The 15,698-nt window shown below is 44.7% G+C and overlaps 1 protein-coding gene across 1 annotated transcript; it reads left to right on the top strand.

Moving 5' to 3' along the window:
- The first annotated feature begins 3,040 nt into the window (after nucleotides 1-3,040).
- On the top strand, nucleotides 3,041-4,808 carry LOC110496078 (free fatty acid receptor 3-like). The gene has a single exon (XM_021571759.2). The coding sequence runs from the start codon at nucleotides 3,486-3,488 to the stop codon at nucleotides 4,398-4,400; it is 915 nt and encodes a 304-aa protein (XP_021427434.2). The 5' UTR covers nucleotides 3,041-3,485; the 3' UTR covers nucleotides 4,401-4,808.
- The last annotated feature ends 10,890 nt before the right edge of the window (nucleotides 4,809-15,698 follow it).

The following is a 15,698-nucleotide window of genomic DNA, read 5'->3' as shown; positions in this document are numbered from 1 at the left end:
TGACTAATTTGCACTCACTTTCCACCTCCTTGAATAAGACCACTTCCAACTCCCTAGACCAGTGTAAGACAGATGCCTATATGACTGTTTAATTTTATCTGATTGTCTGGTTACCATAATGTCTTAGTGGATCTGGGCTACTAAATAGGCGAGTTTGAAGAAAATCGTGGAAGGTGCAAATGTATCCTGTCTAATCATTGATACCTCAGGTTAGTATTTTCAGAATATTAAGTTTGAGTGTTCAAAAGTTTAACTTCATGGACACTGTTAAAATATAATACTGTAAATAATATTTGACAACTATGACAACACAACTCATAGTAGCTACACATCAGTTACTACACATCAGAATCAACGTTGTTTCCACGCCATTTCAATGAAATGACGTCAAGCCAATGTGGAATAGATGTTGAATTGACGTCTGTGCCCAGTAGGCTCCTACCAATAGTTTTGAGTTGCACAGTCAGTATATCGTGATGATTTCCTCTTACTTGTAGTGACAACATCGCTGACAGTAACTGCCCACGACAGCAGCAGATTACTTTCCTGACGGCTTTGCACTATTTGTCCAGATCACCACCTTCCTGATCGGGGTACCTGCCAACATCCTGGCATTTTGCACTTTTTGCAGAAAGGTGAGCTGCAAACGTGCCGCCATCGACATCCTGCTACTCAACCTGACCATCTCCGAACTCATCTTTCTGCCTTTCAAGATGGAGGCGGCTGACAAACCAGGAATAGAACCTCTACTACTTCCGGTGTCCAGTAACTTCTACACAGGGCTGTGGTGTTCATGAAATTTCATCAGCAAGTGGATTGTCAAGCAAATAATTGTCGGTCTCATGGTAATTGACTGTTAATTAACATAAACACATTTAGCATCTCCTGGCTTCCTACAAGCCACTGATGCAGACCTTTGGAACATCTACATTTTAAAAAGTCTAATAAATCCATGTAATATAGCCTACACCTTCACAATAAATTCATTGTTTATTTTCGAAAGGTCTAACATGATATGAAGAAAATGTGGTCTATTTCAGAAGAACAGAATAGGATACTCTGAGTTGTCCTTACGTTAGGTCCTGATTGAGCTATGCAAATTGACTGTGTGCTACATTAGTTAATTTGCAGACAAGATTTGTTTAGAATTCAGTGGAATTATTTTATATTATTTTATAGTATGTAGAATACAATTTAACAACGCTGGATAAAATAGAAAGGATATTTTCTCCAAATGATTTGCGAGGGACCTCACACATGTGGTTATTCTGTGTTGAGAGGTTAACAAAGAAACAGGACCTCCTATATGCTTCATTTAGAGTTGTTTATGCAACTTTAGTTGTTCTACAAACATTGACTTATGTTTTGATTTTTAATACATTGTAAGGCTGCATGATGCAACACGAATGATGATTTGAAAAAAAGTTGAATGAAAGGCATGAACTCTGCTTAGGTTTTTGCTCAGGCTGTACACACTTCATCAGTCTCTCATTCGCAATTTGACAAGCACTTGCTAATTCCTCTAATTTCCCGGCGGCATCCCCTCTGTGTGGCCATAATGCACCCTAAAAAAATCCATGCCTTTTGCAGACAGTGTGCACTGTGCCCTTGGCCCGGAGTGCTGCGCGCGTCCTTATCCAATTCCAAGATGCATATTGAAGATATAACTGTCCACAACAACATAAGTAGTTTAAAAACATATGTGATTGACTTTGCCCACCAGATGGCAGAAACATCTGATTATTCCCAGATTATTTCAATATCTCATATTTTCACAATCAAAGCCCAATGATTTCATTGCTGACCAACTATCTGCCATGTTATTTTACACTGATCTTAATGTGATTGCAACACATTTCCCTGTAAATTTATCTGAGATACATTACATTGGACATTCAAGGGTTGCTGAGAGACAATGTTTGGAGAGCTTATGGAAACAAAGATTGTGACAGGAGTTTATTAAATTTGCGCAGCATATCACATCACATCACAGACACTTGGCAGTGGGTAATGCAGTGAGGGAGGAGTGTTCTGATTTGATCTGACAATCAGCATCCGGCAGACACTTTGTGCTGCCAGTAGATTTGAGGATCCAGTCGGATAACATCGTGATCATGGGGATACAGATTTTCAAGATCCATGGAGGTGAGTTTGTCATTAGAAAACGGACACTTTTCCTCTCACATTAGTTACAGTATAAATGAGGTATCAGTAAAAAAAAAGATGGGTTATTCACAAAACTTCACCACAACAGAATGTATCATCTACTTTTACCTGCTATGAAATTAATATTGAATAGCATCTATTCACTCTTTTACTGTATATCTTGTTAGCATTCTAAGTCAATTCTAACTTCTTCAGAACACAGGTGATACATTTAACAGTAACTCCATTTTTATAAATAACCCCAAAGTTGAGGCTTATGTTTTATACAGGTGAACAATCAAATCAAAACACAAAAGCAGACAAAAAGATGGCTGACGTGTTGTGTTTCCTACTGCTGACAGATAATGTCTGAAAGTTAGTATCTCATGAGATATTTTTATGGGACACCTTTTCGGTAACACACTGTGCCTTCAGAAAGTATTCATACTCATAATACCCCATAATGACAAAGTGAAAATGTATTGAAAATAAAATAAAGAAATATCTCATTTACATAAATTATCTTACCCCTGAGTTAATACGTGTTAAAATCCCCTTTGGTATCGATTCCAGCTGTGAGTGTTTCTGGGTAAGTCTCTAAGAGCTTTGCACACCTGGATTGTACAATATTTACCTATTATTATTTTCAAAATTATTCAAGTTGGTTGTTGATCATTGCTAGACAACCATTTTCAAGTCGTGCCATAGATTTTAATGCAGATTTAAGTCAAAACCGTAATTCGGCCACTCAGGAGGATTCACTGTCTTCTTGGTAAGCAACTCCATTGTAGATTTGGCCTTGAGCTTTAGGTAATTGTCCTCTGAAAGGTGAATTTATCTCCCAGTGTCTGGTGGAAAGCAAATTGAACCAGGTTTTTCTCTAGGACTTTGCCTGTGCTTAGCTCCATTCCATTTATTTTTCATCCTGAAAAACTCCTGTCCATAATGATTACAAGCATACCCATAACATGATGCAGTCACCACTCTGCTTGAAAATTTGTAGAGTGGTACTAAGTAATGTGTTCTATTGGATTTGTCCCAACATAACACTTTGTATTCAGGACAAAAGTGACTTTGCAAACAGGATGCATGATTTGGAATATTTGTATCCTCTATAGGCTTCCTTCTCTTCACTCTGTCAATTAGGTTAGTATTGTGGAGTAAGTGTGGGGTACAAAGACGAGGTAGACATTAAAAACCATGTTAAGCACTATTATTGCACACAGAGTGAGTCCATGCAACTTATTATGTAACTTGATAAGCAATTTTTCACCCTTTTCTCTTTCCAGTTGTGTCGTGAGTCTCCAAGTGTCTGAGACTGATGAAGTAGGCTAATCGCCATGCCGATCACTCATCTGTTGCTGTCTGTTTACATTGCCACCTTCCTGATTGGGGTACCTGCCAACATCCTGGCATTCTGCACCTTTTGCCAAAAGGTGCGCCGCAAACCTGCCCCCATTGACATCCTGCTCCTCAACCTGACCATCTCCGACCTCATCTTCCTCACTTTCCTGCCCTTCAAGATGAAGGAGGCTGTTGATGACATGCACTGGAACCTCCCCTTCTTCTTGTGTCCAGTCACTGGTTTCCTGTTCTACTCCACCATCTACAACAGCACCCTCCTCCTGACCGCGGTGAGTGTGGAGCGCTACCTTGGTGTGGCCTTCCCTATCAGATATGCCCTGTGTCACAGGCCACGCTATGCTGTGGTGGCCAGTATCATATGTTGGGTGGTGTCATCACTGAACCTTAGCGTTGTGTACATTGTGCCCTGCTCCCACTGGATATATAGCAATGGGACCATTATGGACGATCCCCCGACAACGTGCTACCTGAACTTCACCCAAGGCCAGCTCAGCATCCTTCTCCCAGTGCGTCTGGAGCTATTCCTGGTCCTCTTCTGCGTCCCCTTCCTGGTCTGCACCTTCTGCTATGTCAACTTCATCCGTATCCTGTCTCGGCTGCCCAACATCGGGCGGCGGCGGCGCCTGCGGGCCATTGGGCTGGCACTGGGCACCCTTTTGGTGTTTGCCCTCTGCTTTGGGCCCTACAACGTATCCCACGTGGTGGGGTTCGTCCGGAAAGACAGCGAGAGTTGGAGGGATGTAGCGTTGCTCTCCAGTACCCTCAATGCCTGCCTAGACCCCATCATCTTCTATTTCTCCTCAGTGGCTGTCAGGAGCATGCTCAGTCACTGCTTCAGGAGCTTCGTGGCTACACTACACATTTTAAAGTGTGAGAGGGGTCAAGTCTGATAGGGGTCAGCCTCCAAGACTGATAAATACAGAAAAACATGCCCCCCTCCAATTAGTCATGCATGAAGATGTATGTATGTTCAGTGCAATTATGTATATTATATGTATTAGGTATACTCTGTTATGTTATGTAACTGTTGGCAAAGATCATCTATGATAAATTACGTTCCCTAAAGCTGTACCACAATTATAGTATAACCATTACCCACACCTCCACAAACCATATTTATATTTAATTTAAAAAGTCATGAATAAATTGATCATCCGTATTACTTAAATCGTTTATATTACAGTACATGTGCTCTAACCAGTAGGTTACATCCAATAAAAAATATACTTGTTTTATTGGAATAAATAAATTAGAACCATAAGCTATAAGAGCACAGAGGTGGGTGTGAAAGATGTCCAATTTTGAGTTAATTTTGTGTAACAAGCGTGTAAATCAGGATGTGCAAACATGGGGAGATTATACAGCGCTGAGTCACAGCGTCTCATGCTCGTCTTTCCGTTGCTAGGAACTGTAAACAAATCGACAACCGCTCTCTTTTGTGCCGGTCTTGATAAATACAGATAACTGCTCTTTATAGTGTCCTGTGAACTAGTTATGTTCGTTATTAGTTTACAAATTGTACACCCAGTAACATTATAGATTCAATGGGATTGAATTCAGAGGGAAATAAATGAGTGCCTTGTTTGACAAGGCAGATTGGCAATTAGGGCTGACCCCATTTAGTCGACTGGTCAGTTGTTTGGTCGATAGGCCAAAAAACATTTTTTTTTTATGGCACACGAGACACCTGCCTGTTTCATGCCTGTCTCAGTGGATTAATCCAATGCGGAGGCCGCAGGGATGGCACAGTCCATCACTCTAAGACACATATGTGCTACAGTGGAGGCTTGTGGGAGGAGCTATATGAGGACAGGCTCATTGTAGTCAAAAATGTGGTTTCCATATATTTGTGTTTGATACCGTTCCATTTATTCCATTCCAGCCATTACAATGAGCCTGACCTCCTATAGCTCTTCCCACCAGCCTCCACTGATGTGCTACTGAAATTGTACATGGTAATATTATGTCAGAACAATGGTGCAACACTAATAACTAATATTTTATAACAAATCTGATTTCCTGAAGTGTATGTTTATTACTATTAACATACTATTAACATTTATTACTATTAACATCCCCTTTCATCTCACTGTGTATCCGCCTGAGTTTTTTGCAGACGGCACATTTGTAGCATAAGACTTCTTCTGGTTATCTTGGTCTCAAGCTCCTTGAGTTGGTCATCAAAGATTATTTTTAGTCGGTGACAGCTCTATTGGCAATACAACACAAATCAGCTACAAGCTCCAAATTACACAGCAACTACAATAAGTATACCAAACATTAGGAACAACTTCCTGCTAATGAGTTGCAACCCCCCCCCCCCCCCCCCCCCCCACACCCTCCTCAGAACAACCTTAATTCGTCACGGCATGGACTCTACAAGGTGTCAAAAGTGTTCCACAGGGATGCTGGCCCAAGCAAATGCTTCTCACAGTTGTGTCAAGTTGACTGGATGTCCTTTGTGTGGTGGACCATTCTTGATACACACAGGAAACTGTTGAGCAAGAAAAACCCAGAAGCATTGAAGTTCTTGACACAAACTGATGCGCCTGGCAACTACTACCATATCCTGTTCAAAGGCACTAACATGTATTGTCTTGCTCATTCACCCTCTGAATGGCACAAATACACAATCCATGTCTCTATTGTCTCAAAGCTTTAAAAATCCTTATTTAACCAGTGTCCTCCCCTTCATCTACACTGATTGAAGTGGATTTAACAAGTGACATCAAGTCAAGGCTCTGGCTGTGCCACTCAAGTATATTCAGAGACTTGTCCCAAAGCCCCTCCTGCGTTGTCCTGGCTGTGTGCTTAGGGTCGTTGTCCTGTTGGAAGGTAAACCTTCGCCCCAGTCTGTGGTCCTGAGCGCTCTGGAGCAGGTTCTCATCAAGGATCTCTCTATACTAGTACAGTAAGAGCAAAATAATCCTATCATACTCTATATGCTCCATTTATCTTCCCCTCAATCCTGACTAGTCTCCCAGTCCCTGCTGCTGAAAAACATCCACACAGCGTGATGCTGCCACCATGCTTCACCGTAACTGGTTTCCTCCAGACGTGACGCTTGGCATTAAGGCCAAAAAGTTCAATCTTGGTTTCATCAGACCAGAGAATCTTGTTTCTCATGTTCTGAAGTTGTTGAAGTGGTCCTGCAGTCACTGGTCTCAGCTCCCAAAAGTAGTCACACACTTTCAACAATATCCCTCCTTTCTTCTAAAGAGACGAGGTCGCACATTATTGATATTGTAAGAAAACATGATTTCGCACAATCTGCCTGTCATGTACTGTCATGTTGTCTTGTCTCTGTCCTTTCCCTTCACCCTGTCTCCCTCTGCTGGTCGTTGTTATGTTACCTTTTCTCCCCCTCTTTTCCCCAGCTGTGCCTTGTCTCCTCCTAATTACCCATTCACCCCGTTCCCCACCTGTTCCCTTTTTCCCTCTGATTAGGTCCCTATATCTCTCTCTGTTTCTGCTCCTGTCCTTGTCGGATTCTTGTTTGTTTGTTTGTGTGTCTCATGCCTGAACCAGACTATCATCGTGTGTGCTGCAACCTTGTCCTGTCCTGTCGGAATCTACCTGTCCATCTGAGCCCACGTATGTTCGTCATTAAAGTACTCTGTTTGTTAATTCGCTTTTGGGTCCTCATTCACGCACCATAACAGAAGAATCCGACCAAGAATGGACCCAGCGACTTCGGATCCTCTCCACTCAGCCGTCGAGATCCAGGGAGCGATGCTAGGCAGACACGAGCAGGAATTGTCTGCTGCTCGACATGCCGTTGAGACCCTGGCCACCCAAGTCTCCAACCTCACAGAACAGGTTCACCATCTCCGCCTCGATCCACCGGCCACTTCCAGGGCTTTCGAATCTCCGGAGCCCAGAATCAATAACCCGCCGTGTTACTCTGGGGAGCCCACTGAATGCCGCTCGTTCCTCACCCAGTGTGATATTGTGTTTTCTCTCCAGCCCAACACTTACGCCAGGAGCACTGCTCGTGTCGCCTACGTCATATCTCTCCTTACTGGACGGGCTCGTGAGTGGGGCACGGCAATCTGGGAGGCAAGGGCTGAGTGTACTAACCAGTATCAGGACTTTAAGGAGGAGATGATACGGGTTTTTGATCGATCTGTTTTTGGGGAGGAGGCTTCCAGGGCCCTGTCTTCCCTATGTCAAGGCAATCGATCCATAACAGACTACTCTATTGAGTTTCGCACTCTTGCTGCCTCCAGTGGCTGGAACGAGCCGGCTTTGCTCGCTCGTCTTCTGGAGGGTCTCCACGCAGAGGTAAAGGATGAGATTCTCTCCCGGGAGGTTCCTTCCAGCGTGGATTCCTTGATTGAACTCGCTATTCGCATTGAGCGACGGGTTGATCTTCGTCACCGAGCTCGTGGAAAGGAGCTCGCGTTCTCCGTTGCCCCCCTCTCCGCATCACTACCATCTTCCTCTGCCGGCTCGGGAGCTGAGCCTATGCAGCTGGGAGGTATCCGCATCTCGACTAAGGAGAGGGAACGGAGAATCACCAACCGCCTCTGTCTCTATTGCGGTTCTGCTGGTCATTTTGTCACTTCATGTCCAGTAAAAGCCAGAGCTCATCAGTAAGCGGAGGGCTACTGGTGAGCGCTACTACTCCTGTCTCTCCTTCAAGATCCTGCACTACCTTGTCGGTCCATCTACGCTGGACCGGTTCGTCAGCTTCCTGCAGTGCCTTAATAGACTCTGGGGCGGAGGGCTGTTTTATGGACGAGACCTGGGCTCGGGAACATGACATTCCTCTCAGACAGTTAAGGGAGTCCACGGCCTTGTTCGCCCTGGATGGTAGTCCTCTCCCCAGGATTCAGCGTGAGACGCTACCTTTAACCCTCACTGTTTCTGGTAATCATAGCGAAACCATTTCTTTTTTGATTTTTCGTTCACCTTTTACACCTGTTGTTTTGGGCCATCCCTGGCTAGTTTGTCATAATCCTTCCATTAATTGGTCTAGTAATTCTATCCTCTCCTGGAACGTCTCTTGTCATGTGAAATGTTTAATGTCTGCTATCCCTCCTGTTTCCTCTGTCTCTTCTTCACAGGAGGAGCCTGGTGATTTGACAGGGGTGCCGGAGGAATATCACGATCTGCGCACGGTGTTCAGTCGGTCCAGGGCCACCTCTCTTCCTCCACACCGGTCTTATGATTGTAGTATTGATCTCCTTCCGGGAACCACTCCCCCCCGGGGTAGACTATACTCTCTGTCGGCTCCCGAACGTAAGGCTCTCGAGGATTATTTGTCTGTAGCTCTTGACGCCGGTACCATAGTCCCCTCCTCCTCTCCCGCCGGAGCGGGGTTTTTTTTTGTCAAGAAGAAGGACGGGTCTCTGCGCCCCTGCATAGATTATCGAGGGCTGAATGACATAACAGTTAAGAATCGTTATCCGCTTCCTCTTATGTCTTCAGCCTTCGAGATCCTGCAGGGAGCCAGGTTTTTCACTAAGTTGGACCTTCGTAACGCTTACCATCTCGTGCGCATCAGGGAGGGGGACGAGTGGAAGACGGCGTTTAACACTCCGTTAGGGCACTTTGAATACCGGGTTCTTCCTTTCGGCCTCGCTAACGCTCCAGCTGTCTTTCAGGCATTAGTCAATGATGTCCTGAGAGACATGCTGAACATTTTTGTTTTCGTTTACCTTGACGATATCCTGATTTTTTCACCGTCACTCCAGATTCATCTTCAGCACGTTCGACGTGTCCTCCAGCGCCTTTTAGAGAATTGTCTTTTTGTGAAGGCTGAGAAGTGCACTTTTCATGCCTCCTCCGTCACATTTCTCGGTTCTGTTATTTCCGCTGAAGGCATTAAGATGGATCCCGCTAAGGTCCAAGCTGTCATTGATTGGCCCGCTCCTAAGTCACGCGTCGAGCTGCAGCGCTTTCTCGGCTTCGCGAACTTCTATCGTCGTTTCATCCGTAATTTCGGTCAGGTGGCAGCTCCTCTCACAGCCCTTACTTCTGTCAAGACGTGCTTTAAGTGGTCCGTTTCCGCCCAGGGAGCTTTTGATCTCCTCAAGAATCGTTTTACATCCGCTCCTATCCTTGTTACACCTGACGTCTCTAGACAGTTCGTTGTCGAGGTTGACGCGTCAGAGGTGGGCGTGGGAGCCATTCTTTCTCAGCGCTCCCTCTCTGACGACAAGGTCCACCCATGCGCGTATTTTTCTCATCGCCTGTCCCCGTCGGAACGTAACTATGATGTGGGAAACCGCGAACTGCTCGCCATCCGGTTAGCCCTAGGCGAATGGCGACAGTGGTTGGAGGGGGCGACCGTTCCTTTTGTCGTTTGGACTGACCATAGGAACCTTGAGTACATCCGTTCTGCCAAACGACTTAATGCGCGTCAGGCGCGTTGGGCGCTGTTTTTCGCTCGTTTCGAGTTCGTGATTTCTTATCGTCCGGGCTCTAAGAACACCAAGCCTGATGCTTTATCTCGTCTCTTCAGTTCTTCAGTAGCCTCCACTGACCCCGAGGGGATTCTCCCTGAGGGGCGTGTTGTCGGGTTGACTGTCTGGGGAATTGAGAGGCAGGTAAAGCAAGCGCTCACTCACACTCCGTCGCCGCGCGCTTGTCCTAGGAACCTTCTTTTCGTTCCCGTTCCTACTCGTCTGGCCGTTCTTCAGTGGGCTCACTCTGCCAAGTTAGCCGGCCACCCTGGCGTTCGGGGTACGCTTGCTTCCATTCGCCAGCGTTTTTGGTGGCCCACCCGGGAGCATGACACGCGTCGTTTCGTGGCTGCTTGTTCGGTCTGCGCGCAGACTAAGTCCGGTAACTCCCCTCCTGCCGGCCGTCTCAGGCCGCTTCCCATTCCCTCTCGACCGTGGTCTCACATCGCCTTAGATTTTGTCACCGGACTGCCTTCGTCAGCGGGGAAGACTGTTATTCTTACGGTTGTCGACAGGTTCTCTAAGGCGGCTCATTTTATTCCCCTTGCTAAGCTTCCTTCTGCTAAAGAGACGGCACAAATCATCATCGAGAATGTTTTCAGGATTCATGGCCTTCCGTCAGACGTCGTTTCGGACAGAGGTCCGCAATTCACGTCTCAATTTTGGAGGGAGTTTTGCCGTTTGATTGGGGCTTCCGTCAGTCTCTCTTCCGGCTTTCACCCCCAGTCTAACGGTCAAGCAGAACGGGCCAATCAGACTATTGGTCGCATCTTACGCAGTCTTTCTTTTCGCAACCCTGCGTCTTGGTCAGAACAGCTCCCCTGGGCAGAATACGCCCACAACTCGCTTCCTTCGTCTGCGACAGGGCTATCTCCTTTTCAGAGTAGCCTCGGGTACCAGCCTCCGCTGTTCTCATCTCAGTTCGCCGAGTCCAGCGTCCCCTCCGCTCAGGCTTTTGTCCAACGTTGCGAGCGCACCTGGAAGAGGGTCAGGTCTGCACTTTGCCGTTATAGGGCGCAGACTGTGAGAGCTGCTAATAAGCGTAGAACTAAGAGTCCTAGATATTGTCGCGGTCAGAGAGTTTGGCTCTCCACTCAGAACCTTCCCCTTAAGACCGCTTCTCGCAAGTTGACCCCGCGGTTCATTGGTCCGTTCCGTATTTCTCAAATCATTAACCCTGTCGCAGTGCGACTTCTTCTGCCGCGATATCTTCGTCGCGTCCACCCGGTCTTCCATGTCTCCTGTGTCAAGCCCGTTCTTCGCGCCCCCGCTCGTCTTCCCCCCCCCCCCCCCCATCCTTGTCGAGGGCGCACCCATCTACAGGGTCCGTAGGATTTTGGACATGCGTCCTCGGGGCCGTGGTCATCAGTACCTAGTAGATTGGGAGGGGTACGGTCCTGAGGAGAGGAGTTGGGTTCCCTCTCGGGACGTGCTGGACCGTGCGCTGATCGATGATTTCCTCCGTTGCCGCCAGGCTTCCTCCTCGAGTGCGCCAGGAGGCGCTCGGTGAGTGGGGGGGTACTGTCATGTACTGTCATGTTGTCTTGTCTCTGTCCTTTCCCTTCACCCTGTCTCCCTCTGCTGGTCGTTGTTATGTTACCTTTTCTCCCCCTCTTTTCCCCAGCTGTGCCTTGTCTCCTCCTAATTACCCATTCACCCCGTTCCCCACCTGTTCCCTTTTTCCCTCTGATTAGGTCCCTATATCTCTCTCTGTTTCTGCTCCTGTCCTTGTCGGATTCTTGTTTGTTTGTTTGTGTGTCTCATGCCTGAACCAGACTATCATCGTGTGTGCTGCAACCTTGTCCTGTCCTGTCGGAATCTACCTGTCCATCTGAGCCCACGTATGTTCGTCATTAAAGTACTCTGTTTGTTAATTCGCTTTTGGGTCCTCATTCACGCACCATAACACTGCCATTGTGGGTGAGTTTCTCAGACACAGATTAAGCCTACTTCTGGACTAAAAACCTATTTCAATGGAGTGTTTCGATTGAGCATGCTTTCTTGTCCAGGACTAGGTGTAATTTGTGTCCAGGAAACCATCCCATAAAGTCTGTAAACGTCTTAAATTATATAATTTACCACACCCACTGCTCCAGTCTTAGTACTGTCTATGTTGCAGTCTAGGATGATCTTTGAGAGAGTGATGATCCAGCTGTTGATCTTGTCTCTTCTCCGCCTCTCCACTGCAAATACAAGAATCCCATAGCTTAGTTGTGAAAGCTACAGTGGTTCTTCCTGTAAAAGTTGCGTCATACTGCAGCACACCTTGCGGGCTTCCGCAGAATCCTAAGGCACGTTATTTAATAGTCAGCCATTGTTGCCATTAATGCTAGTTAGTGCTAGTTTGACCACCAGAGGGCATCTTTGAGAAGCATTTGGCAGTCTTCAATATTGGCTGTACTAGAAAATGTAAAAGCTTTTTTTTAAAGAACATAGTATATGGATTGATTTTAAGAAATGTAGCTTAATTAATTAGATTAATATTATGGTGTTTCTATTCCAAGAAAAAAAAACCTCTGTGTTTCCGTTAGGAAAATATGGTGCTGTATAACGTGACCTTAATTTAAATAGGCAAGTCAGTTAAGAACAAATTCTTATTTACAATTACCGCCTACACCGGCCAAACCTGGGACAATTGTGCGCCGCCCTATGGGACTCCCAATCACAGCAGGTTGAGAATGTAAGAAATACATTTGATGAAACAATTCTCCCCCTACCCTCCTTCTTGGCAAGAGTCTATTGTCCTGCTAATAGCCCATAATGGCACTGTACAACGTGACCAATCGGGAGTAGGCTACAGTAGTACAGTAAGAGCAAAATAATCCTAACATTTCCACACCCTAATTGTAGTCTAACCAATACCCAAACGGTGATTAAGTGAAAATAAAAATCTCATTGATTTATCAAGACCAGTCCCCATGCTTGTCTCAGAGCAGCGCTGTCTTGACCTCTGAATGCTGTCTTTTCCCCCTTCCTCTTGCCTCTTCCATTCATTTTGAAAGAGTATTTTCCAGTAAGCATAAGGGTACGTCACTAAACCACAAATGACCTCAAAGTCCCGCAGCATAATCTCAAAACTTTTAGTTGAGCAACCACTGTACAGCATGAGCCATACTCCCATTCGGAGGTGAGTCAATACCACTTGCACAAGATAATCAAAATCATTTTGGAAATGACATGAAAACATTTAGTAAGGCTTCTCCTTTTTCTCTCTATGCCCATAGTAAGTCTGAACTTTTACTTTGAAATCTCCATTTGTCAGATAAATTATTTTGTACTTTCATTGTGTTGTGCTCTTCTTATCCCTAGGTGCCCAGGGGGGCATCCATCTTCCTGCATAGAGAGACTAAGACAAATAAACGGTCAAACTTAATGTCCCCGTTACGTAAAACCTCGGCTCATAAAAACAAACAAATTGACAGTGTATTCAAATACATTGTCCACAAATTCAAATTAGAATGATAAACAAATTGCCTATAGTACTTTTGCATTTAGGATTTGCCTTTATTTCTCGTACTGCATTTAAGACACCGTTTATTTTACATGGCAACACTTTACATTTGTGCACAACAGTTGAAACAATCTACTTGAAGACTTTGGTCATACTTTATCTGGATAGTCCAGATAGTGTGTTGATCGTATGACCATCTGTTGATAAGCATGACCATCTGTTGATAAGCAACTGCTTGAGAAGGTAAGGGTTACGTTTTTAGGGTTAGGATAAGGGTAAGGGTTAGTTGAAATGTTACTGATAGTCCCATCTGTAGATGCTCTACAGACTATCCAAATAGTGTTACCGAGATGTTTCCTTGCCTTCGGTCATCCTATAACCCAAATCTAAATATAACATACATCACCTTCACCTGACAGGGACACTACGATGTATGATTCATCACGACACGTCTGTCTAACAAAGATGGGAGAGGGGCAGTTTTAGGGATGCAAGCAAATGTAGGCCTCACCAATTTCAACTGCCATGCTGTAGAGTCTACTTTTCACCAAGTTCTCTGTGGATGGCAGGTAAGTGGGACAGTTTTTCTCCCATTTTAATTTATTTTTATGTCATGATACACACAATCACAAACCAATCACGCAAAAAATTGGAGGGTAAATACAGAGGGGATCATTTCCTGAAGGTTTAGCTAGGGAAAGTCCATTCCAATGTGCAGTTGGGGGGGAGAAGTGAGGCGAACCACATAGATGGGGGAGCATTGGGGTGTGATGAATGTGTATGGAACACTAAACTGTGTGGCAGGTGAAGCTGTACGTGTGTGTGCGAGGTGGGCTCATCATCACATTGAAGTGACCTGGTGTCAGAGAGAGGGGGTACAAATTAGGGATTTATAGGATTCTCAAGAAAGACTAGTGACTTAACGTCTATGGCCCTATTGTGATAAAGGCAATACTCAAAACTAATTTTAGTCAAATGAATGCAACTTTTAGCTGTTTTTTTATGGACTGTATTATTTACCGTGTTGAATGTGGGACCTATTTTGCGGACAGACCATTGCCAGGCAACAGTCAGACACGCGAGAGAGTGAAGGCAGGACAACCCTTCGAACTCCATGAGCTAGCAAGACAGCTATTTGATTGTTTTACAAAGTTGTTGTAACGCGGTCTGAGTAAACCAAAGTGATGAACCGTTAGCTAGTCCCGCATCCCTGACCACCGTGAGGACAGCATTGGAATTGTTTCTGGTTCAACAGTCATCGGATGGTCTCCGCTTTTTGATGCTGTGAGACACAGAGCTCGGTGTGATGTGAGTCACATTAGCCACTGGTTGTGGTAAAACAAGAGAATAACTGTAGCTATATAATTAGCTACATTGGGACCAGTCCCGTTTAGTCGAGGAGGATTTTTGTGTTTGAATGGCCAGTTCGACTGTTGTTGCACTCGTGCGCTTCTCATCGGTCACGCGTAGCTGATCTGGATTCAGGGCCGTGAGTATTCTACTTATTTTATTGGTTTAAAGGGTGTCCCCACTGTTTATATGAGTGCTCTTAGGTATTAAAACCTGTTACCAGGTCCTTACTAATTAACATAGATGTGATTGAAATGTGTTGATAATTGTTCGTTTTTGATTTGAAACTGAATTGGTACGTCTTGATTTTTATAATAATTAATAACTTTACATCTTGTTTGTTGTGATCATTTATCATAGTTCAAAGGATATCCATTTGTTTCTTTTCACTGTGTGGGCTTCTTACTAGTAAGCAAATACATGTCTTTAGGGGTACATTACTTATTAGGTGGAGGCACTGAACTACAGTATTGATGGTTATGCTTACACACATGTTTACACACATTAACCTTCACATGCTAACTATTTACAGACTAAATACTGCCACACCTCGATACTAGGTCAAAACTGATTAGAACTAAGGTCCCTCAGAAGACAGGGTTAAAAACTGAATTTGAAAATATATATATAATAATAATAAAGAGTGACCTCTGTAATTATTGTGACAGTGACATATTTTTTGTTGTTTTGGCACTGCACTCAAGCACTTTGGATTTCAAATGATACAATGACTATTTGAGGGTATTTTCATTTGAGGGTATTTTCATCCATATCAGGTAAACCATTTAGAAATTACAGCACTCTTTGTACATAGTCCCCCCATTTTAGGGGATGAAAAGTATTGGGACAAATTCACTTACTGTATATGTGTATTAAAGAAGTCAAACGTTTTGTATTTGGTCCCATATTCCTAGCACTCAATAACTACATCAAGCTTGTGACTCTACAAACTTGTTTGCTGTTTGTTTTGGTTGTGT

Source organism: Oncorhynchus mykiss, chromosome 18 (assembly GCF_013265735.2).
Source record: "Oncorhynchus mykiss isolate Arlee chromosome 18, USDA_OmykA_1.1, whole genome shotgun sequence".
NCBI lineage: Eukaryota > Metazoa > Chordata > Actinopteri > Salmoniformes > Salmonidae > Oncorhynchus > Oncorhynchus mykiss.
Note: the sequence above shows the minus strand (reverse complement) of the source record. Positions and strands in the feature narration are given on the sequence as shown.